This window comes from Myxine glutinosa, chromosome 2 (genome assembly GCF_964187855.1).
Source record: "Myxine glutinosa chromosome 2, kmMyxGlut1.1, whole genome shotgun sequence".
Classification (NCBI taxonomy): Eukaryota; Metazoa; Chordata; class Myxini; order Myxiniformes; family Myxinidae; genus Myxine; species Myxine glutinosa.
In genome coordinates, this window is record NC_136262.1 from 4,335,311 (window position 1) to 4,360,825 (window position 25,515).

Below are 25,515 nucleotides of genomic sequence, written 5' to 3' on the forward strand. Positions count from 1 at the left end.
GACCATTAGATTTTACTTTATTTAACTCACTCTTACAATGTGAATATTTTGTAGAACCAAGAGAGACCTCCTCAAATATTTGACCTTCGTTCCTCAATCGCATATGTTCCTCCATTGAAATGTAGTAATAATCTTTCCCTTCTACTTCTCCTGGTCGCTTTGCTCTGGTTGTAGTACTCACAAAACGAATCATAGGGTGTTTTTTAAAAAAACTTACAATCTTTTCATTTTTACTATTCAAGAGTTTAGATTTATGAAAGTTCTTTCCAGAAGCAGATTTACCCACAAGGTTAATAATAATTGTTGTCATTTATATATGTAATTATGTTTAAAATAAAAATACATCCTTTAATATCTCATCTTGTTTCACAACAATATATTTATATTTTCCAATCGTGTGTTTCATATAATTTTCAAATTCTTTTTTACTACATAACGTAGAGCAATTATCTCTCCAAAAATTATTTACATCTATTGAATTTAACTTAAATAAAATAAAAGTATTGGCATTGTTTCTTATTGAGCGTCGAGGGAGTTGAAAATATGACTGACTAAGATAAATACAATTACAAGAAGAATGTCTCCCTCTTGTATAGTAGCTGTCCATTACTGTTTGGTTTCTCTCATTAACACAATCATCAAAGATGACGAGGTTCTTTTTTGATTTATCTAAATCTTGAGGTGAAGGTATATCATCCGTATTATCACTGAGAATACAAGTTATGGGTTTTGGTTTCGATTTTGATTTCTGTGTATCACAAAATAATTGTATTATATCTTCAATATTATAATCATTTAGTTTGTTTTGAAGTTTAAATAAACCGATAATGTCTTCCTTTTTAAGACCTGCATTAAAACCCTGTGAGAGTAGTTGATACTCGGGTTGAAAACTAGACTTTGTAAAAATTATTAAATTATCATAATCTAAAAAATTAGGACCAAGGAGCATCTTTAAAAGTAAACAGGTTTTTCCACATCCGCTTGAACCAACTATTAGACATCTCAATGAATTTGGAATGTTTTTATGGTTATTAAATTTTATCTTATTTTCCCAAACGGGTAAAAAATCATTCATTTATATATTTGGAAAACAAGTCATCTAACTTTTTTTGAGCTATTTTAGAAACTCTATATTTTATCCTGAGTTCGGGTTTAATTTCAAAATAATTCATTATTTTATTTATATAGTATCTTGTATTAACATTTCCATTAAAATTATTTTGAATAATAAATATCATTAAACCCTTATACATTTCCTCAATACAAATAGTCTCTTCCCTTGAAAGAAATGGTGTATTATCATCACAATACTTAACATTCATCTCTCTTATTAATCTTGTAAAGTAATTCATTTTTGGTTCTAATTTAAAAGAGTTATATATTTTTTTATATTTTTTATTATCATTAATTAAAATTAAATCACAGAAAATACATTGTTTATATGAACCCTCATTATTAAGCCCTATTCTATCACAAGCCGGACAATTCTCTAATTTATCATATGGAGAGTCTGGAAATTCTAAATATCCTTCAGAACTTATCATATTTATGTGGTAAATTTTTGCTTAAACTAAACGCAAGTTTATTCATTAATAAATACAATGTTTCAAAGCACAAAAGACAAATTTCAATCAATCTCTACTTCGGTGGAAGATATAGAAAAATATGTCAAAGATGTTAAATTGAACAAAGATAAATATGGAAATTTTTGGGTAAAACCAGTTATGGAAAATAACATGAGCCCCTCTATTTCATTTAAAGGAAGAGCTCTAACTATACCTGGAAAGACATCCATTAAAGTAAATCTAACAAAAGTTTCTCCTCTACTCCTGGCAATTTATTCAAAGCTTGAAAAAGTGATTGACCACGATACTTTGAAAAAGAATGATAAGACCATTAATAATTCTAGAGGAGACATTTGTATTTTCTTTAATAATCCAAAGGGTGTAGATCTAAGTAAAATGAATGATGTTAATATTTCTGGTGAAATGTCATTTCGTTCTATGATAGTTAGAGATTATTTAAAGATAACTTTTGATATAAAAATTGTAGAGATTGAATCTGTTAATGAAAGAAAGTATATAGATATTGATGGGAATATTTTTCTTGCTAATTAAATATGAGTCAATACAGCAGTGAAGATTTTACTATTTCATTGAACTCAGACGATAGTGATGATAGTATTTCATTGAACTTGGACGATGGTGATGATAGTATTTCATTGAACACAGATGATAGTTATGATACTAATAGTTTGTGCTCAAATGATAGTTATGAGAGTAGCTTTATTGATGACTGAGTATGATTCTGAGTATTCATGTGATAGTTATGACTTAGATGATTCTGAGTGAAAAAGTGTTTTAGTTTAAGCACAGCGATATATATAAAACGGAGCTGTAAAGCTCAAAAGTGTTTTATTTTAAGCACAGTGATATATATAAAACACCACGTTTTCTCACGCTATAAATATGGTTTATTGTGATACTTGCGAGAAGGAAGTAAAATATTATAAACAACATATTCTCACCGCAAAACATACATACAACATTTTAAACAAACTTTCCCCTCTTCCACCTGAAACAAAACACTGTTCTACATGTAATAAAAATATCCTCAAGAAAGGCTTCAAAATACATCTTAAAACAAATCTACATTTATCAAATTTTATCACAACTAAAAACTCTGATGGAGCATTCAAAGGACATATTAAAATAAGAGTCTTTAACTTCAAACCTCCTGAACCAGAGTCTATAGTTGATGCTGTAGAAATAGTTAAACCTGCTGTTCAAACGTTGATTGAAAAAACACTAAAGGAAATGAAACCACTTAAATTTTATATGGGAGTAAAATTAGAAATGACAAAGGATGAAGGAGTTATAGATGCACCATACATGAGAACTGAGCCACACTTTATATCTTCATATCAAGATTTTAAAACATCAGGAGTCTATGATGAACTTATTAAACAAGAGCAAGATGTGGATAATTCAATCGTAGGAAGTGGATTCAATATAGGAAAAATTATTTACATAGACATTCATATTCTTAAATCAGATCCTCTAAAAGCTTCTTCTTACATTGATTTACCCAGTGTTATCAAAAATAGAAAAGCAGTTATCAATATCAAAAATAAAGACAATAAATGTTTTCTCTGGTCTATTTTAGCACACTTACATCCTCCACATTTTCATGATGAAAGAGTATCTCATTATAAAAAATATGAGAATACATTAAATACGAAACATCTAAAGTTTCCGATGACTTTAAATGATATTCCTAAATTTGAAAAGATGAATAATTTATCAGTTAATGTTTATGGTCTAACAGAAACAAACAACATTCAGGTTTTAAAGCTTTCTGACAGTTGTAAACAAACTCATATTAATCTTCTATATTTTAATTCAGACGAAAATTCACATTATACATACATCAAAGATATTACAAAATTAATAAAACCACAAGTATGTAAAAGAACAAATAAAATATATATTTGTATGCGTTGTCTTAACTTCTTCCATACACAAGAGAGATTAGATAAACATTCAAATTATTGTGGTGAACATAAATCAACGGTAATCAACATGCCTAAAAAAGACTCAAAGATCACATTCAAAGATGAAAAGAAAACAATAAAACATCCATTTGTTATATATGCTGATTTTGAAAGTATTTTAGAAAAAATTGATACTGCTTCTCCAGATCCAAAAGAATCATACACAAATAAATATCAAAAACATACTCCTTGTGGTTTTTGTTATTATATCAAATCATCCGTTGGTGATAAATATAACAAGTTAGAGATGTATAGAGGCTCAAATACCCCAGAGGAGTTTGTGAAACGACTAGAAAAAGACTGTGTTCGATTAACCAAGATAATGAGAGAAACCAATAAACCAATGTCCTTAACAAGTAAAGAAAAAAGGGAATTTATAAAAAACAATGTCTGTCATATTTGTGAGGAGAAAATTGGTAAAGGTCTAAAGGTTAGAGACCATTGTCATCTCACTGGTAAATATAGAGGTCCGGCTCATCAAAGTTGTAATATTAATTATCAACTCCCCTCTTTCATTCCTGTCTTTCTTCATAACAACGCTCATTATGATACACATCTATTTATCAAGGAACTCTCAAAGACTTCTGGAAGTATCTCAGCAATTCCAAACACGGATCAGAAATACATTTCATTCACAAAAACAATTCACACATCTCCTATTACTCATATCAGATTTCTTGATACATTTAAATTCATGGCAAGTCCATTGGCTAACTTGGTTCAAAATCTAAAAGAGTTTCCATGTCTTTCAGAGTATTTTTTAGATAAAGATTTTCTAACACAAAAGGGAATTTACCCCTATGACTATATGGACTCATTTGAGAGATTCAATGAAACACAACTTCCTTTAAAAGAAAATTTCTATAACAAATTAAATAATAGTCATATATCTGATAAAGATTATGTACACGCACAAAATGTTTGGAAAAAATATAACATTAAGAATCTTGGTGAGTATCACGATTTGTACCTCAAAACTGATGTGCTTTTGTTGGCCGATGTATTTGAAGCCTTTAGATCTGTTTGTCGCACTGGATATGGATTGGATCCTGCTCACTACTACACAGCACCTGGATTGGCCTGGAGTGCGATGTTGAAAATGACAAAACAAGATTTGGATTTGATAACCGATGTTGATATGCTTTTGATGATTGAAAAGGCAAAAAGAGGTGGAATTTCACAAGTCTGCTCGAGTAGATACGCAAAAGCAAATAACAAATATCTTCCAAATTATGATCCAACGAAAGAGAGTTCTTACTTGATGTACTATGACGCGAACAACCTGTATGGCTGGGCAATGTCTCAGGCTCTTCCTTATGGAAAACTTAGATGGGTAAAGGAAAAAGACTACAAAAACGTTTTACAAGATGTATGTATCTCTACACAAAAAGAATTGGATGAAGAAAAAGTTGGTTATTATTTTGAAATTGATTTAAAATATCCAGAGGAACTCCATAACCTACACAAAGATCTCCCATTTGCTTGTGAGAAAGAAAGTCCAAAGAAAGAATGGTTGAGTGATTATCAACGATCGTTTGATATAGGTGAATCAACAGAAAAATTACTTACTACATTATATAACAAGAAAAATTATGTTCTACACCAAAGAAATTTGCGACAATATTTATCAAAAGGTCTAAGAGTAGAGAAGATCCATAGGGTTCTAAAGTTCAATCAAAGTCATTGGTTAAAGGGGTACATTGATTTTAATACACAAAGAAGAACAGAGTCAAAAACAGATTTTGAGAAAGACTTTTATAAATTGATGAATAATGCGGTCTTTGGTAAGACTATGGAGAATGTGAGGAAAAGACAAAATATCAGACTATCAACATCTTGGGAACAAGCATCAAAATTAATTAATAGACCGAGTTTTACTCGAGCTGAGGTCTTTACTGAGAACTTTTGTGCGATCCATTTGATTAAAGAGAGTATTGAAATGAACAAACCTATTTATATTGGAACAACAATTCTTGATTTATCAAAGTCATTAATGTATGATTACTTTTATAATAACTTGAGGAAGAAATATCAAAATGATGTTAATCTACTTTATATGGATACAGATAGTTTTATTTTGAAAATTAATACCAACGATGTTTATTCAGACATGAAAAGAGACATTAATATCTATGACACGAGTAATTACAGTCCAGAGAGTGAGTTGTTCTCTTCTAAAAATAAAAAGGTGATTGGAAAGTTCAAGGATGAATTAGGAGGAAATGTTATGAGTGAATTTGTGGGATTGAGGTCTAAGGCTTATGCTTATAAATACATTGTGAATAACGTCGAAAAGACTGATAAGAAGTTAAAAGGTGTAAAGAAAAATGTTATTAAAGAAACAATAAACTTTAAGGATTATTATAACTGTTTAACAACAAAGAAAGAAGAGTTTAGAAAGATTAATGGAATAAGAAGTTATAAACATAAATTATATTCAGAAGAGATGAATAAGAAAGCATTGGGGGCTTTTGATGATAAGAGGTTTATTTTAGAAAATGGAATTGATAGTCTCCCTTATGGTTATATAAGTATATAAGTGATAAGTTAAAAAGGGGGTTAGGGATTTTAACGGGCTACCGCCGCCTTTTTACTATTATATAAATGATAGAACCAAGTACCAACCAGACTAAAGAGTGGAGGTGTAATCAACCTTGGTATATAAATGGTAAACATAACGAATGTGAAAAATATCAAATAGGTATAATTGAAAAGACAACTGGTAAAACAATTTACAAAACAAATAAGAGAATTAATTTAAATACCGGTGAATTGGGTAAAAAAGATGGAAATATTTTTGAGTGGACGGAAAACTTTGATGGTTGTCAGGAAAATATATACTTTAATTTAAAAATGGTATGTGGCACTGGAGGCGCTCAAACAAGAACATTGAGGGAGGTTTACCATTTTATCTTAGCTCAGTTAAAATATCTTAATAAAGAACCAAACTCAAACATATTTTTTGTTAATGTATTAGACGGTGAGGAGAGTTGTAGGAGAATTAAATTATTTCCCACACATAAACAAATATTTGTAGGGTCGTTGTTTGAGTGGGTCAAAGATGATTCACCAGATGATATTAAGAGTAAAAGGTTAAAAGGTCCATAAGGTCAGAAGGATCACAGGTTCACACAGAAGGACCATTGTTTAAGTGGTCTAATGAATAAGGATAACATGTCAAAAGGTTAGAAGGTTCGTAAAGAACAGGGTGAGAGAAATAGAGGTGTTTAGGGGCAATGAGGGAGGGGAAAAATTAACATGTAAGTCAATGGGAAAATGAGAGTGTCCCAGAAGCAACATATATACACTACTGCCAATCATCAAATGCACCTGTCCGTACATTTTGCCATGCCACCTGTGATATAATCCTGTTGTTGACTTCTTGCTGCGACAGACAATCAGTGACATGGTTCTTTTAACAAATAAATCACCAAAGTGTAAAATAAACTCACCAGATTGATATACTGAGTTAAGAAAGTAAACCCAAGTCAAGAAAAAAAAAAATATTCCATATTAAATGCCAAGTCTGTATAATTGACTAAAGTAGAGATGACTTCTTTTGTTTGTGCTACGAAAACTTAATAAACTGTAATTGCATACGTAATTTGCAGATGAGTAATTTGGTAAACCACTTTGGTACCTGATGGATTACACAGAATTAATACTTCTCTGCATTTAGCCCACACAAGAGCTCATTCATCTATCTATAATTCCAGTAATCTCTGTGTGTGTGTGTGTCTGTGTGTGTGTATGTCTGTGTGTTTGTCTGTGACCGCTGTTTCTCGACAACCACGGGTCCGATATACTTGAAACTTGCCAGGTATATTGCTGGGGACCTGAGGATGTGCCTTTTCAAGGTTTCATATTAATCGGACAAGTAGTTACCGAGCTATGGCGATTTCTTTACCAAACTCCGCAAGCCGTTCGCTTTGGACCAAACCATTTCATGTAAATAGAGGGGGGGGGATTGTCACCGTACTCGCAAGCCGTTCGCTTTGGCTTTGCGAATGGACCAAACCATTTCATGTAAATAGAGGGGGGGGATTGTCACCGTACTCGCAAGCCGTTCGCTTTGGCTTTGCGAATGGACCAAACCATTTCATGTAAATAGAGGGGGGGGATATAATTTTAGATATATATATAGTACGGGCATGCCCTAGTATAGCAAATGGGAGTAATTATTAGAAATGTATACAGATGCCAAATTCTAGTGAGAATGGAAATGTACACATTGGAGGTAGTTCCTTTTGGTTGGGATGAATTATATAGTCGTTTCCCAAGGATGTAAACAGTAGTCTTCTAGTGAGAATGGAAATGTACACATTGGAGGTAGTTCCTTTTGGTTGGGATGAATTATATAGTCGTTTCCCAAGGATGCAAACAGTAGTCATCTTAGGAGATAGTGATGCCAGGTGTGCAAGGTTGGGAAAGGAGGGTATAAATGTAATGAATTTGAGGATAGTTTTAGCCCCAAAAAAGGATTGGTTTGCTATTTCGACCTCCAAGTCATGAAAATTCGAGGAAATACTTTTAGAGGCTGGGGTAAATCTATTATGAAATTCATTTTCACCATTCTAAGTGGTTCCTGACATAAAGTGGAAGTACCAAACGTGTGTGTTCACCAATTCAAAGGCAATGAAAGATATGTCTTTGGGAAGTTTGCAAAATTTGTGAGGGATCTTGCATGGGTCCAGCAAAGCATTTTTCAGTTTATTGGAAGTTGTATTTTGTAAAATAATGGTTTAATATAACCACAGTAGAAGATAATATACAGATTTGGGACAATTTGTAAACTTTTGAATAATGAGAAGATTCATAAAATTCATTTTATTTATTTAATGGAAAATATTTGGGTTACAAGTGGAGAAGCATGGTTGAAATTACGATCCAGTGCATGGTCAATCATTAGTACTGTACGTTTTATCACAATAAGATATGTTATGATATTGTGTTATGATTAAATGATATGAACGAGATGTAGTGGTGAACCTTAAAATGGGAGGAAACACAAATTTTATGAACTATTGAGCGTGCTGTTACATAGTTTAAAATGAATAAAAAACGCGATGTTATGTGCACCAACACCATACATTTTGATAACTTGCGACATCTACATACCGGTGCCATTTGTATTCACTATTAAAAGTGGAAATATGAAAATTGTAAATTTGATGATAAAACTAGGTTATTTTTCTTGTAAAAAATAAAAATAAAGGGGGAGTATCCAGGAAAAGGATGTTCAAGTGAACTTTGTGCTGTGAAAAGGATGTCGAGTTAATGGAAGTGTTTTGTTTGATTAATTTTGTTCAATTTGTGTTCAAATGATCAGTTTATCACAATTCATAAAAAAAATGATGAAGGGATGCTCCAATTAATTGAATAAAATGAGTAATCTTTAACCAGAAGGAAAACATGGCCTCAATGAAGAGAGAGCGGAATTATGTGTTTTATAGTTTTTTTTTAGTAAGTGGTGTGGATATTTATAAGGTGAATAAAAAGGGAAGGAAACAGTGCCCCTGGGGGCATGCACATGTTACATATCCATGCACCTGTTCCATATTCATGCACCTGTTCCATAGGTATATGCATATGCATATGAATATGAATGATCGTTTTAAGGCCATTTTCCCCGCTAGAGCGGGGGTTAGCCTTGCGGGCCCCATGACAATCATGGTTCCCTGTTTGAGGCAATGTTTTTATGGCCGGATGCCCTTCCTGGCGCCAACCCTTAGTCGCCTCTTACGATGCGCAGGGATGCGGTGTACCTATTCTAAACCGGGGTACACACCGGGATCATTCATCCCAGCAAGCTGGTACTCAATTTGCCGACCTCGGAAGGATGACAGGCTGAGTCAACCCCCCTGGTGTTAATTCGGCGATCGACCGGGATTCGAACCCAGGATCCTGGGATCCCAAGCCGGCACCCTAACCGCTAAGCCAACACCAGGCTACCATAGGTATATGCATCGAAAACTGCTATCTGTCCTTTGAAAATTTGGACTGTTACGGATGAGAAGTACAGTGATATGGTAATCGTTCTTCAAAATATCACGAAATTATTTCTAGGATTGTAGGTTATTTGAGATCTAGTGGGATTAATGTGTATGTCAGAAACATTTTTGAAAAGAAATATGGATATATGACATTACTAAAATACAACCAAGCTATTGAGAGTTCTTGGGTTAATGGGATATAAATTGTAGAAATATACAGGCAACATACAGGGAATGTGACTTGTTGTTTTTGGAACAAACATGTGGGTTAAAATAATTGGTTATGATTATGATTATTATGATTATGATTAGGGTTGATCATGGCAACAGATGTTTCTAATAAAAATAATGTGAGAAAAAAATTTGTTAAGGATGGAAAAATGAGGCTTATTATTTTTGTTTGTTTTATTTGTTATAAAATAAAGAAAAAGGGAGGAAAGGATGATTTCAAGGAATTATGGGTGGAAAGTAATGTGAAAAATATACAGACGGGTTTTGTTGGGAATTGATACAAAGGAAATCTGTCATAATTATGATAAAAAATACATAAATGGTTAATTTTGGATTTTTGCTTTGATTTGATTTGATGAAAAAAATTTGGGAAAAATTGAGCATCTGAATTACACGAGATATTTTGGAAGTAAAATATGAAAGTATGGTTAATGAAAGAAGACGAAGTATTTAAAGTTGCAGTAATGATTGATTTCCTTCTCACCTTGTGGTGAGAGGACCACATGATAATGCAAATGTTGATGAAATACATGATAAGATTTGAGATTCTGGGTGATAGAATTTTGGGGTTTTTTTGTTTTGTAAGAAAAAAAGAGAAAAACAATTTTGAAGATTTATTGAATACATTCATATGTACTTTGGTTATGCTAAAAAAAACATGTACACCCCTGATTTAATATGTTTTGTTTGGGTGTTACACATGAAATATAATCTTTCAAATGCTCTAGGAGAACCTGTGAACCAATGTAAATTGTTATAAGGTCGGACATAATCGGGATATTGATCACATTGTCAGTTATAATGCGTTAATTCCATGTTTTTAAAATGCTTCTGCTCGATCCAGTGTGTCGAAAACAGGCTAATCAAAAAAAGAGGCTTTTGGAAGAATTGCTGGAGATTATGATCAGTAAATTTGGCTGGCTCAAGATGAAATTAAAATGGCATGCACCTCCGAAACATGGAAAGACACCTTCCTTTGGAAAATTGAAAATTGTGGTTCACCTACCCTCGCAGGAGTTTCAAGATGACCATTTGCCTGAACCACATTGTTATATGTGGGCTGAAAGCAACCACCTGCTTCAGAACACACCTGTTTTTGGAGCTCACATCAACTGCCAAAGTTTTCTTCCATTGGCATGTCAAAGTAGAGCTCCTGTCTGATGTTCCAACATGACATCACGACTCTGCTGATTGCCAAAGGAGGACGAGTCCTGGATGGGACTGCTGGAATGCGCTGGACACTGGGCCTTCATGGCTCTGTTGGCTGTTTCTGGTGTGCATCATGGATCAATTGGACATCATGATCCTGGAGCCTTCATCGATGCACCTCCAGCTTTGGTCCTCACCTCACACAATTCTGCTTATTGAGCGGGATTTGTGCAGCTCCTCACACTCTCTGCTTGAGAGGGGCAGGTCAAATGAAACTGGACGACAACCGTGGTGAAGATCTGCTAATGCTTGTTATAAGAATGGCAATGATACTGCTTGCTGTGCAGGGTCGTTTGTGATCTTTCCCATATACGAACAATATTGGTGATTCAACGTGCAATGGCTTGTGTGCTGCTGAAACGTGGCAGATTGTGCATTGCAAGCACAGAGAAGATGAAAGGAGAGTTCCAGCGTTCATCTTGTTGCAGAGAATCACACATGACTAATTGCCAAATGTTAAAGGAAGTGGATGCCTAATAACAAACAAACTTTTCCATCAGGATGGTGTATGCATGCCATAGGTAAAGGTAAATTATTTGTGGAAGCCAAAAAAACAAAAACTGAACGATTGTTCCTCAAAATGGAGTCAACCTGTGACTCAAACAATTAATTTGGCTTCTATATTTGTGATCATTATATGATCAGACGGAGGAGTGCAGAAGAAGAAGAAAATTAATTTGCGTACGTAATTTGTGTAAATCAAGTGGATTTCCCTGAGCCTCGACCTTGCCATTGAAAATACGTAAACTTAATGAATACATATATTAATCAGTGTTAAAGTCCCTTGTTAGCCTGATACTGTATCAATAGTATATTTATATATGATACAACTTTCCATATGATACATATATATATATATATATCAATAAAAGATTTAATGAACTTTTGCAACCCTGTTTTTCTCTTAGAAGATTGAGAGAGAACCGATGTGTCCATGCACGCTATCAAAAAGAGCAGGAGGCTTTGTTTATTTTGTAAGATGTTATACATCTGTGTTTTCTCGATGACTTGACATTTTATGCTTGCTATCTTTTTGAACCTTACCTGACCCCCCCTCTTTGATCTCTGACCATAAAAAAGCCATGCCACGGCACCCTCGAGGAGAACTTGGTTCATTTTCTTGGCTGAATGTGTGTACAATGTAGCATGGTGATTTCTTTTATTCGTGTAACTTGAAAGTGAAGTGTATTCTGTAAATACCTTTTGTGAAAGTGAATCGAGTATTCCCACGTGTCATTAATTCATTAATTGTCTTCTCAGACGAGTGTGGACATTTCATTCTCTTGAGTCTTGTCAAGTCATTTAAAGGCTAAAGCAATTAATTAAAATCCACTACCGTGTGTACGTGTGTACGTGTGTATGCGTACGTACACACACATCTGAAAATCAAAACAGGGCTGGACCAGTGTTGGTAGTACCCAGGGTCAGGTCATGTGGGCACATATAAAGATCCCCCCCAAACCCTGGGGGGGGGGGGGGGGCTGCCAATGCTCCTGAGGGGAGCGGATGTTTGTCGTATCCTAAATACACTTTGGATGCAGAGTTAATGTGATCAATATAATCTGTTAATCTGACGTTGTGTGTGGTTTTCGTTGCAGCCTAAGGACCACAACACGCACGTCGTCCTCCGTGTTGGGCGTGGGAAGGAATTACGATTTTGCTAATGGGGTGAGCAGCTTCTCACATTGTGTTGTGACTTTCTTTACAATAATGTTTGAGTTCCTTTCATGAAAGACTTATCTCTCTCTCTCTCTCTCTCTCTCTCTCTCTCTCTCTCCCTCTCTCTCTCCTCTCTCTCTCTCCCTCTCTCTCCTCTCTCTTCTCTCCTCTCTCTCCTCTCTCTCCTGTCTCTCCTCTCTCTTCTCTCTCTTCTCTCTCTTCTCTCTCTCCTCTCGCTCCTCTCTCTCCTCTCGCTCCTCTCTCTCCTCTCTCTCCTCTCGCTCCTCTCTCTCCTCTCTCTCCTCTCTCTCCTCTCTCTCTCCTCTCTCTCCTCTCTCTCCTCTCTCTTCTCTCTCTTCTCTCTCTTCTCTCTCTCCTCTCTCTCCTCTCTCTCTCTCCCTCTCTCTCCTCTCTCTTCTCTCCTCTCTCTCCTCTCTCTCCTCTCCTCTCTCTCCTCTCTCCCTCTCTCTCCTCTCTCTTCTCTCCTCTCCTCTCTCTCCTCTCTCTCCTCTCTCTCCTCTCCCTCCTCTCTCTCCTCTCTCCTCTCTCTTCTCTCTCTCTTCTCTCTCTCCTCTCTCTCCTCTTTCTTCTCTCTCTCCTCTCTCTCCTCTCTCTCTCTCCTCTCTCTCTCCTCTCTCTCCTCTCTCTCCTCTCTCTCCTCTCTCTCCTCTCTCTCCTCTCTCTCCTCCTCCAGAAAGCCTCTCTTTGTTTCTGTTGCGTGGAAGATGAGGACAGTGAGTATTACCTCCTTTAATCTGCCCTCTTGTACATTCCTTCGTGCAAGCACATGTGCTTCGGATCATCGAACGTGGCTGAGGAAAACCTTTGTGCCTTCGCATGCAGTTCCAGTGAATGAGGTGGACGAGGAACGAGGAGGCCAGAAAGTGAGGAAGAATGAAAAGAACAGTGTTTTCTATAGCTACTCTTTCTTCCACTTTATTTTCTTCCTGGCATCTCTTTACGTCATGATGACACTTACTGGGTGGTTCAGGTGAGCTTGTTGCATGACATTTCTTTATTTAATTTTGGTTTTGGACTCGAAGTTTCTGAACCATTCCTTTGGAGAAACGGTACAACATGAACTTTGATATTGTGTGCGTGTTTGTTAGATATTGCGTTTATTTGATATTGTGTGCTCCTGCGATGAAGCTGATTCTGAGGGCCTCTCTCACCGCAGGCAGGTTGGTTGTCTTTCTGTCTTCTACCGGCTCCTCTCCCTCCTTGCTCCCCCTGCTCTTTCTGTGCTGTGTCCCCCAAATATTCCTGCAGGACGCACAAGATCTACCAGCAACCCTCTTCTGGTGAAACTGCCAAAATCAACACTCTCTGCTCACCTTCACTCTTTCATTCCTCTTTTCTCCCGCCTCTGGAACAAACTCCCTCACTCTCTCTTCAATCCCACTCCTCCCTCCAGGTCTTTAAAACAGCTGTTCACCACCATCTTTTATCTTCCCCCATCCAAAACCTTGATCTTTTCTACCCCCGTTAAAACACCCCAAATCCGCTGCTTTCAATCCCCAACTTCTTTCCTGAAATTCCTCGTAGTGAAATTCCTAGTAGTGTTCATTTGCTTTATACCCGTGTACCCCTCCCTCCTCCCCAGCCCTCCCCCTTCCACAGATCTACCGACGTCCCTGTTCTCTTCTGTTGTTGTGCTTGTGTACTTCCCTCTCCTTCCCCCTCTTGTCTCCCACTCCCTTCATTGTATGTTATATGTGTCTGTGCATGTTTTCATGTCCAATGTGTTCGCTCTTACACAAGCCTTGATACTGTAAACAAAAAAAATCGGACTGAAATGAAAATACTGTAATGTGACGTTTGTTTGTGGATTTTCCAAATGGAGCTCCGCCTCCAATATTTAAAATTTGGGATACTTCATGACTATGCAAAGCAACCATTTTACTCGAGGATGTGATATGTCATGACATCATGTGCTGGTCTTGGTCAGGGGTCAGCAACCCAAATAATAACTAGATGGTATTCATAGAATACTTACCCTGCGCAGTCAACTTATTGCGAGCCAACTCTTCTGTTTTCGAACATTTTTTTTTCTTTGATCCAATATGGCTGCCAGAGCACGTGAGTGATGACGTCATAATTTTATATTCTCTAATATAACTGTTGCATAGATCACGCTCAATACATTTCAAATTGATCAGACTAAGTGTTGTCCCTGTCGAATTATGACGTCGTAATTATGGCAGCAATGACGTCATCATTAACACCTATTCCCCATATGGAGTTCTTTACAATGAGCCATGTTTAAATTTTTTCCATGCAGCGGTTTTGCAGATATAGAGGTGCAACATTTTTCGGTTTTTCCAAGATGGCACCTGTAGCACATGACCAATGACGTCATGATTATCATTAAAATATTCTACAGGAGGAGGCACTCCTATGGTGAAAATTGTGCCCATCAGACCAACAGTTGCTGAGAAAAAAAATTCACAATGATCGGATAAGTGTTGTACTTGTCAAATGATGATGTCATAACAAAGGCACCGATGACATCATCATTAACATATCTTATTCCCCAAGGGGAGTACTTGACAATGAGCCATGTTTCAATTTTCTCCATGGAGCGGTTTCGGAGATATAGAGGTGCAACCTTTTTCGATTTTTTTCCAAGATGGCGTCTGTACCACGTGACCTATGACGTTATAATTATCATTTAAAAATTCTACAGGAGGAGCCGCATATATTCTGAAAATTTCGTGTTCATTGGACTAACAGTTGCAGAGGGGAATTTTTTTTTCATACTGATCAGATAAAGCGTTGTACTTGTCGAATTATGACGTCATAATGGAGGCACCTATGACATCATTAACATATCTTATTCCCCATGGGGTGTACTTGACAATGAGCCTTGTTTCATTTTTTTTTCCCCCATTAAGTGGTTTGGGAGATAGAGGTGTAATGTTTTTCCAATATTGTGTCCGTACCGTGTGACATATGACGTCATAATTATCAGCAAAAATGAAATCTACAGGCAGAGGCGCTCCTATGGAAAAATTTCATGTCAATCGGACCAACGGTTGCCGAGGAAATTAATTTTTTTAAATGCAGACGCACGTACGCACCCGAATGCCTAACCCTGCTTTTCGCTTCGCGAGCACAGTGTAAAAAGAACCATTTCTTCAAATTCATTCAAAACGCAAACATCATCATCGTACTAAAATATGCCATTTGTGTCTGTCTGATGAATTTTTGACGCTAATACATTCTGTCGTTACTTATCTCAACCAAACTTGACAGGATGACGAAGGGTTACACAATGAAGGTTGTAGCACATTCATTTGCCCCCCCCCTCCCCCCCCCACCCACAAGAGGGTTTTCTCCCCCCGAACGAGTTTGCCCGCCATTGCCGTCAATGGAGTTGCACGATGAGGTGTATATCCATGCTAAATTAGCTTTATCGTGGCGTTTTTCCAAAGACGAAGACTTATTGTGGCGTTTTTCCAAAGACGCTTTTAATAACAAAATTAATGATAATCGCATATTGTTAATGTTATTACAAAACAATATTAATACTAATAATGTCCCACTTCCCCAAGGCGTTTTTCCTGTAGTGATAACGTGTATAAATAGGTTATAGTTACTAGTACCGACTGCAAAGCCGCAATGAGCCGGCAAAGCCAAAACCTCTTGCCACTATTTTACCCATCACCATGGCATCAGTAGGTTAGGTAGTTGGTAGTAGGTAGGTAGGTAGGTAGTTGGTAGTAGGTAGTTGGTAGTAGGTAGGTGTACTAGGTACCGTGCCTGGTAAGACTTGGTAAAAGAGAAGAGCAGACAGTCCTCCCCAATGGCAATACCTGCATACAATAAATGTCACAAGAAGCTTAAGGAAGTAACTATACGATGTGCTAGCTTAAGGCCTATTTTTAACTGGGCTTAACATACGTTTTCACAGTAAGTGTGTAGTCTTCTAACTTCAGTCGCTGTCAGGCGCCAGGGCTGGTTCTCTGACTCTCCGGGCACGGCAGCTTCCTCCACCAGCAGACGTTAGCTTGCAGTGATTAATTCGGTGAATTCCGTCTCAACTTCGGATATTTCCGGCCGTGAAAAACTATCCGTATTTCTAAACTAAATATGTGAATCGCTTATACCGTATTTCTGGCCGTGAAAAACTATCCCATACGGCCGCGAGATTTCTAAAAAATAATTCTTCGTCAATGTTAGAATATTTGACGCCGTTTTCACCCTCCGAAACGCGTAATAATATTTTTTCAAATGCTCGAATCTCAGTGGTTCTGGTGTTTGATGACGATTTTCGTTGAAGATAACGAGGTTGGTCTTAACGTATTTTAATTACTAATTAGAGGTTTCATTAGATTGTGAATCAAAGAACGACGGGTGAAACAAACTCCTATTGAACTTTTTCGCAATTGTTTTATGCAAACTTCCGCATCCGGTCGATGGCACCCACCATTGAGCGCTTTCATTTTAGAAATATTTTTGCAAATGCTCGACTCTCATTGGGTCCGGTGTTTGGTGACGCGTTTTGTTGAAGATAACCAGGCCCGTGCGGGCCGATGCTGGTCTTAAATTATTTTATTAATACATCGGAGGTGCATAAGATTGTGAATCAAACGATGACGGGTGAAAGAAACTCCTAATGAACGTTTTAAATTTGTTATGCATACTTCCGCATCCGCAAGATGGCTGCCTCCACTGCGCTTCGGATTCTCGAGCCAAGGCATAATCAGGTTTTCAACATAATACGTACTCGTTTATTGACAACACCGGCTTCGCCGGCTATAATGGCGTTTCCGTGGGAGCAACGGATTTTACAGGAAGTAAAAATATTATAAACCACAAACACGTATGCTTAGCTTTTCAAACAGTCGCTAATGCTCTTTATAACACTAAATGAAGAAATTGAGGAATCCCGTAATCCGTGAAGTAAGGTTTACTTACAGAACTGAGCGAAGATCTGCTGTACTCTATATAACCCACAAATGTTGGTTAATAACATGGCCTTTTCTGCTGCTACCGTGGCATTTTTCATAGCAAACTTTTGAAACTCGCTCCTGCTGTTTCATACGAAACTGAAAGGGAGGAAGACCGTGGTGTGCTCATTTACCAAGCACCTAGCTAGTGCTTGCCAAGCCAGCCGTTCCTTAACGGTTTTGAATGGAGTGCTTGCTCAAATGCTTAAACCACTTGGCGATCTCTTCACAAGAAACTTGGTAAATTAACACACATCCAATGTTCTTGAGACCCGCCCATAGATCGACTGTCATCTACATACCCCAAAGAGGAATGACCCTTCCTGCCCTTCCCCAGTCTGCGGGTGTACTGGTATCTTAAATGCCGCAATGCATTTAACAACCATTTCACTATTTGAAGAACAAGATAGAGAAAGACACATTGATTACATCCACCACCGAAGGTGGGTGAAGGTTGTATTTTCACTGTCTGTCTGTCTGTGAACAAGATATCTCAAAAAGGTTGTCGACGGATTTTGACAATTTGGTGGACAGGTTGGGTGTGTGACAAGGACAAATTGATTAGGTTTTGGTGAAGATCCGGACATGAGAATTTATTTAATTTTCTAAGTGATTCTTCACCATTGAGAGATATCTAAAACAAGAGAGATACATTATCTCAAAAAGTTATGGATGGATTATGACTAAACTTGGGAGACGAGTTGGTTTGGCAACAAGAACAAGCCGATTAGATTTTGGTTCTGGTCCAAATCCAGATCCGTAGGATACAAAACGTAAACTGTTCAGCCTGGGGGAGGTGTGCGCTCAACCGAGTGCCGTTCTAGTTCGTAATGTGATACAGTACAAGTTTACTGATGTTCACAAACTTTACACATCTTCGATTTCATCACACTTTCCACATTGTTGTTTCTATACCACTACCTTCCTGACACTCATTTCTTAATCTTCTTCTCTCTCTCTCTCTCTCTCTCTCTCTCTCTCTCTCTCTCTCTCTCTGGAGGACACTAACTGTCGTACAGTTATGCCGGACAAATACAAATACGTTAAAGAAAGAGAAAATAATTGTCGTTTGATTATTTTATTTTTTTGTATACAAGATCGAGGCTCGTGTAAGAGCTAACTAACATTGATCACAAAAAGAGAAACTGACACATAAAACATAAAATGTATAACAAATCAGTGGATTTGTCTCAAACAAATCCACTGCTAATATGAGTTAATATCAATGGTTCGTATCAACAATTTGATTATCTTTACCATCTTAAGTATTCTGAGTCAGATTACCCACATTTAGTGATTCCCACTCGAGATTCTGGAGAGTCGTTCGATGTTTGGACGGTACGCTGTGGCTTTCATTTTCAAGCAACACTGTAAACTTGCACAAGCAACACTGTAAACTTGCACAAGCAACACTGTAAACTTGCACAAGCAACACTGTAAACTTGCACGAGCAACACTGTAAACTTGCACGAGCAACACTGTAAACTTGCACGAGCAACACTGTAAACTTGCACGAGCACCACTGTAAACTTGCACAAGCAACACTGTAAACTTGCACAAGCAACACTGTAAACTTGCACAAGCACCACTGTAAACTTGCACAAGCAACACTGTAAACTTGCACAAGCAACACTGTAAACTTGCACAAGCAACACTGTAAACTTGCACAAGCAACACTGTAAACTTGCACAAGCAACACTGTAAACTTGCACAAGCAACACTGTAAACTTGCACAAGCAACACTGTAAACTTGCACAAGCAACACTGTAAACTTGCACAAGCAACACTGTAAACCTGCACAAGCAACACTGTAAACTTGCACAAGCAACACTGTAAACTTGCACAAGCAACACTGTACACTTGCACAAGCAACACTGTAAACTTGCACAAGCAACACTGTACACTTGCACAAGCAACACTGTAAACTTGCACAAGCAACACTGTAAACTTGCACAAGCACCACTGTAAACTTCACAAGCACCACTGTAAACTTCACAAGCACCACTGTAAACTTGCACAAGCAACACTGTAAACTTGCACAAGCAACACTGTAAACTTGCACAAGCACCACTGTAAACTTGCACAAGCAACACTGTAAACTTGCACAAGCACCACTGTAAGCTTGCACAAGCACCACTGTAAACTTGCACAAGCACCACTGTAAACTTGCACAAGCAACACTGTAAACTTGCACAAGCAACACTGTAAACCTGCACAAGCACCACTGTAAACTTGCACAAGCAACACTGTAAACTTGCACAAGCACCACTGTAAACTTGCACAAGCACCACTGTAAACTTGCACAAGCACCACTGTTAACTTGCACAAGCAACACTGTAAACTTGCACAAGCACCACTGTAAACTTGCACAAGCAACACTGTAAACTTGCACAAGCACCACTGTAAACTTGCACAAGCACCACTGTAAACTTGCACAAGCACCACTGTAAACTTGCACAAGCACCACTAAACTTGCACAAGCAACACTGTAAACTTGCACAAGCAACACTGTACACTTGCACAAGCAACACTGTAAACTTGCACAAGCACCAATGTAAACTTGCACAAGCACCACTGTAAACTTGCACAAGCAACACTGTAAACTTGCACAAGCAACACTGTAAACTTGCACAAGCACCACTGTAAACTTGCACAAGCACCACTGTAAACTTGCACAAGCAACACTGTACACTTGCACAAGCAACACTGTAAACTTGCACAAGCAACACTGTAAACTTGCACAAGCAACACTGTACACTTGCACAAGCAACACTGTAAACTTGCACAAGCAACACTCTAAACTTGCACAAGCAACATTCTAAACTTGCACAAGCAACACTCTAAACTTGCACAAGCAACACTGTAAACTTGCACAAGCAACACTGTAAACTTGCCCAAGCACCACTGTAAACTTGCACAGGCACCACTGTAAACTTGCACAAGCAACACTGTAAACTTGCACAAGCACCACTGTAAACTTGCACAAGCACCACTGTAAATTTGCACAAGCACCACTGTGAACTTGCACAAGCACCACTGTAAACTTGCACAAGCAACACTGTAAACTTGCACAAGCAACACTGTAAACTTGCACAAGCACCACTGTAAACTTGCACAAGCAACACTGTAAATTTGCACAAGCACCACTGTAAATTGCACAAGCACCACTGTAAACTTGCACAAGCACCACTGTAAACTTGCACAAGCAACACTGTAAACTTGCACAAGCACCACTGTAAACTTGCACAAGCAACACTGTAAACTTGCACAAGCAACACTGTAAACTTGCACAAGCAACACTGTACACTTGCACAAGCAACACTGTAAACTTGCACAAGCAACACTGTACACTTGCACAAGCAACACTGTAAACTTGCACAAGCAACACTGTAAACTTGCACAAGCAACACTGTAAACTTGCACAAGCAACACTGTAAACTTGCACAAGCAACACTGTAAACTTGCACAAGCAACACTGTAAACTTGCACAAGCAACACTGTAAACTTGCACAAGCAACACTCTAAACTTGCACAAGCAACACTCTAAATTTGCACAAGCAACACTGTAAACTTGCACAAGCAACACTGTAAACTTGCACAAGCACCACTGTAAACTTGCACAAGCACCACTGTAAACTTGCACAAGCACCACTGTAAACTTGCACAAGCACCACTGTAAACTTGCACAAGCAACACTGTAAACTTGCACAAGCAACACTGTAAACTTGCACAAGCACCACTGTAAACTTGCACAAGCACCACTGTAAACTTGCACAAGCACCACTGTAAACTTGCACAAGCAACACTGTAAACTTGCACAAGCAACACTGTAAACTTGCACAAGCACCACTGTAAACTTGCACAAGCACCACTGTAAACTTGCACAAGCACCACTGTAAACTTGCACAAGCACCACTGTAAACTTGCACAAGCACCACTGTAAACTTGCACAAGCACCACTGTAAACTTGCACAAGCAACACTGTAAACTTGCACAAGCAACACTGTAAATTTGCACAAGCACCACTGTAAATTGCACAAGCACCACTGTAAACTTGCACAAGCAACACTGTAAACCTGCACAAGCAACACTGTAAATTTGCACAAGCACCACTGTAAACTTGCACAAGCACCACTGTAAATTTGCACAAGCACCACTGTAAACTTGCACAAGCACCACTGTAAACTTGCACAAGCAACACTCTAAACTTGCACAAGCAACACTGTAAACTTGCACAAGCAACACTGTAAACTTGCACAAGCAACACTGTAAACTTGCACAAGCAACACTGTAAACTTGCACAAGCAACACTGTAAACTTGCACAAGCAACACTGTAAACTTGCACAAGCAACACTGTAAATTTGCATCGTTCCGTTGGCTTCTGTTTGCTTTTCATGAAATTCCTACTTGAAAACACGTGCACACACCGGTAAGTCGGTATGAAGATAGGCAGAATGGTGTGTGCATATCTCTTTGAGTTACTTATGTTAAGCATGTGGGAACTAATTCCAAACTTCAAAGACGACTCGTTCTTTTTGTTTGTTTGTTAGATTTTTTAGGTTTCTAAAAGATCATATGTTTTATTGCATCTGTGTTCAAGTGCCAGGGTGGATTTATACCTTTCTAGATGTTGTGGTTCATTCACCAAGCTTCTGAACTTGGATGTCTATATGTCCTTGTCCTGAAAATCGGCCATTTCAAGGTCTAGTTCTTCTCATTTTTTCATTAGGGGGGACGGGGGAGGGGGAAGGGTGGCAACCGACAATATCATTTTTTCATTAATAAGGAAGCGAACAAACTTCTAGGGTGGCAACCCCTCTGTGAAATCGACACGAGTTGTTACCGAGGTGTGTTTATAATAGCACCCCTTGTGTGGTAGACTGTACCAAAAGCGTGTAACCTATTAAGTGCATTTTGTGGCATTCCAAGACAATAAATACATCTATTTAAGCTTGTGCATGTGTAAATATCTCGTATTTTTATTGGAGCTGTTTAGACATGAAATAAGAACTGACAAAATTGAAATGTTTCTTTTACGCGTAGCCCATCGGGCAGAGCCGTCTAGAACAGTGTTTCTCCGTCCATATGTATGTCCCCTCAAATGTATACCAATCAGAGCTGAGAATCTGGTCACATGACAGATGTTATTATGTCTGATGTCATTATGGCGGTACGGCGGCTGACTCTCCACACACCGCCATTTTGATTTATATGCCATTCAAGCTGAATGTATCGTCGAACCTGTCATAGATCACAATTGCTCTACGTTGACGTTTTTCATTCAGTGTCAAACACAAACAAACCGATTGTTAAAATGACCATCAAATATCGAAAGCATCAGCGTCACGTCTCTTCCAACAATACGGTACGAATAAGCCTTAGGTGTGACGACTCGCCTTTGGACCGCTTCAGACAAATTAAGCCCAGGTTTCTTAATACAGTAGTGTATCGTTTTAGTAGTATCGTTTTCGTAATAATCTACATCATTAAAACGCTTATTTCTGAAGTTTGTAATCGGAACTTCTCTCCAGCTATTGCTCCTGTCGCCCTAAGATATGTGTGATACTATGTAGTTATGACTAACTCTTCCATATAAGCATACGTATGTCTCCAAATGTCTATAAGTGTGCAATAAAAGCTGAAAATCAGTGAAAAGTTTTGAATAACTCGCGCCATTTTGTTTTACGCACAGCGAGACGCTGCACTTGATACCGAGGAGAAGAAGAAGACGTCCCGATGTGTGCCGGACGCGCAGCGACTCGAGAGGCATGCTACGCCTTTTAATATAAATGTGATGAGAAATGTAAAGGGGACACTTACCAGTAACCACACTATAAGAGACAATACTGCAGTTGAATACAAAGCGATATTCAGGAGATCCGCCACAATGAATGTTGGTGCCAACTGACACAATTATTTTGAAAGGAAGCGGAAAGGAAGAGGAAGGGCAAGTTAGTTTGTATGAACACAAGCACTATTTATGCCCGTGATTTTCACGGGTTACCGCTAGTAATATAGTAAATGTAACCATAATACTTTAATCCCAATGTCGTTAATGGATTGAAGCGGTGTATGGTTCATGATCAATGATGAGCGGTGTTCGGCACTAATATTAATAACCGAGGAAGTAAGGAATTCACGGCGGTTTTTTTTATAGCAATATCATCTATCTATAATTCCAGTAATCTCTGTCTGTACGTTTGTCTGTGACCGCTGTTTCTCGACAACCACGGTCCGATATACTTTTAACTTGCCAGGTATATTGCTGGGGACCCGAGGATGTGCCTTTTCAAGTTTTCATATTAATCGGGACAATTACTTACCGAGCTATGTCCAAAAAAACGATTCAACCAATCAGAGAGCAGCGAACTATCGCGTGTGCCGAACGTGGCGGGCCACTCTGCCTCGGATGGCACATTTGAGAGCGATTCATTTATTTCACGTTTGCAAACTATGTTGGCGTAAACTATGTTTTACAACTAATAAAAACGAATTTGCGATTCATTCGCTTTCCTGCGCGTTGTGCACGCGATGGCGATTTCTTTACCAAACTCCGGAAGCCGGTTCGCTTTGGACCAAACCATTGCATGTAAATAGAGGGGGGGGATTGTCACCACTCGCAAGCCGTTTCGCTTTGGACCAAACATTTCATGTAAATAGAGGGGGGGGATATAATTTAGATATAGATATAGTACGGGCATGCCCTAGTTTCGAAATAATGATAACGTAACGTTAATATTATAGTAAATCTAATCATAACACGAATCCCTCGTAGTGACTGCAAACGTACTGGAAGTTAAAATATATCATGGTCTACATATTAGAGAAGCGGCAGTTTTGTGTTCGTTAGGCCTATGATGTCATTACGACGGGTGACTGCACCGACCGACATTTGAATTAACAAGTATACCCACTCGCTACGGGAGCGGCAGGAAGGCCCATTCATCTTTGTATATAGATTACAGTCTCTCTATGATCGGGTTTCAAGAACATTGGGCGTGTGTTCATTTACCAAGTTTCTTGTGGAGAGATCGTGGTTGTGTGCTTCCCCTTCTCTCCCCATCTTGTCTTCCGCTCCCTCTTTTTGTGTGTTTTGTTTGTCTGGTTGATTTGTTTGTGAAATAAATGTTAGCTCTTTCACGAGCCTCGATTCAGTATACAAAAGTGGTTTAAGCATTCGAGCAAGCACTCCATTCAAAACCCTTAAGGAATGGCTAGCTTGGCAAGCGCTATCTGGATGCTTGGTAAATGACCACACCTCCAACCCATGTGGGGTAAAAAGAATACAGTAGATCTTCACTCAGTTATAGAAGTAAAACTTACCTCATGGGTGTCGAGATTCCTCCAAATTTATTTGTTTAATGGTATAAACGGTATTAGCGACTGTTTGAAAAGCTAATAATATTTGTTTGTGGTTTATAATATTTTACAATCCCAGCTACACCGCTGTTAGACTTTCGGTCTTGTTTTATGTAGATATACTCGTATATTGTATGTATATATGTTGGACACCCTATCGTCGCCATATCAAACGCCATGATCAATTCTGTATGCGATACCTTTGCAAGATTCTTAACATCACCTGGCAAGACAGAATACCTAACACCTCAATCCCAGACTGCTGTCGTATCCAAGAAATTGAGTATTTCCTGACGCAAGCACAACTTCGCTGGTCAGGACACCTCACACGCTTGGAAGACCATAGAATCCCAAGAGCACTTTTCTATGGACAACTTAAATTTGGTAAATGGTCACGTGGTTGACAAAGAAAGTGTTATATGGATGTCCTTAAGTCTGCACTAAGTCTTATACCATTCCAGTTGTCACCTGGGAACACCAGGCCACAAACAGGTCAGCTTTGCGTAACATTTGCCACAAAGGACTGGACCACTTTGAATGTGGGACTCTTGCTATCGA

The 25,515-nt window shown here is 38.1% G+C and overlaps 1 protein-coding gene and 1 long non-coding RNA gene across 2 annotated transcripts in view; both read left to right on the top strand.

Annotated features, from left to right (window-relative positions):
• LOC137422088 (serine incorporator 5) overlaps positions 1-25,515 on the top strand; it is an 80,652-nt gene that overhangs the window by 52,200 nt on the left and 2,937 nt on the right. Inside the window, exons 9-11 of the mRNA XM_068108837.2 lie at positions 12,585-12,654; positions 13,340-13,379; positions 13,489-13,636. Of these exons, the coding sequence (XP_067964938.2) occupies positions 12,585-12,654; positions 13,340-13,379; positions 13,489-13,636 (258 nt within the window). The remainder of the gene's footprint in view (positions 1-12,584; positions 12,655-13,339; positions 13,380-13,488; positions 13,637-25,515) is intronic.
• LOC144890998 (uncharacterized) lies at positions 7,714-8,996 on the top strand. Its single transcript, XR_013622619.1, has 2 exons — positions 7,714-7,790; positions 7,883-8,996. It is a non-coding gene; the product is annotated as an uncharacterized LOC144890998 (long non-coding RNA).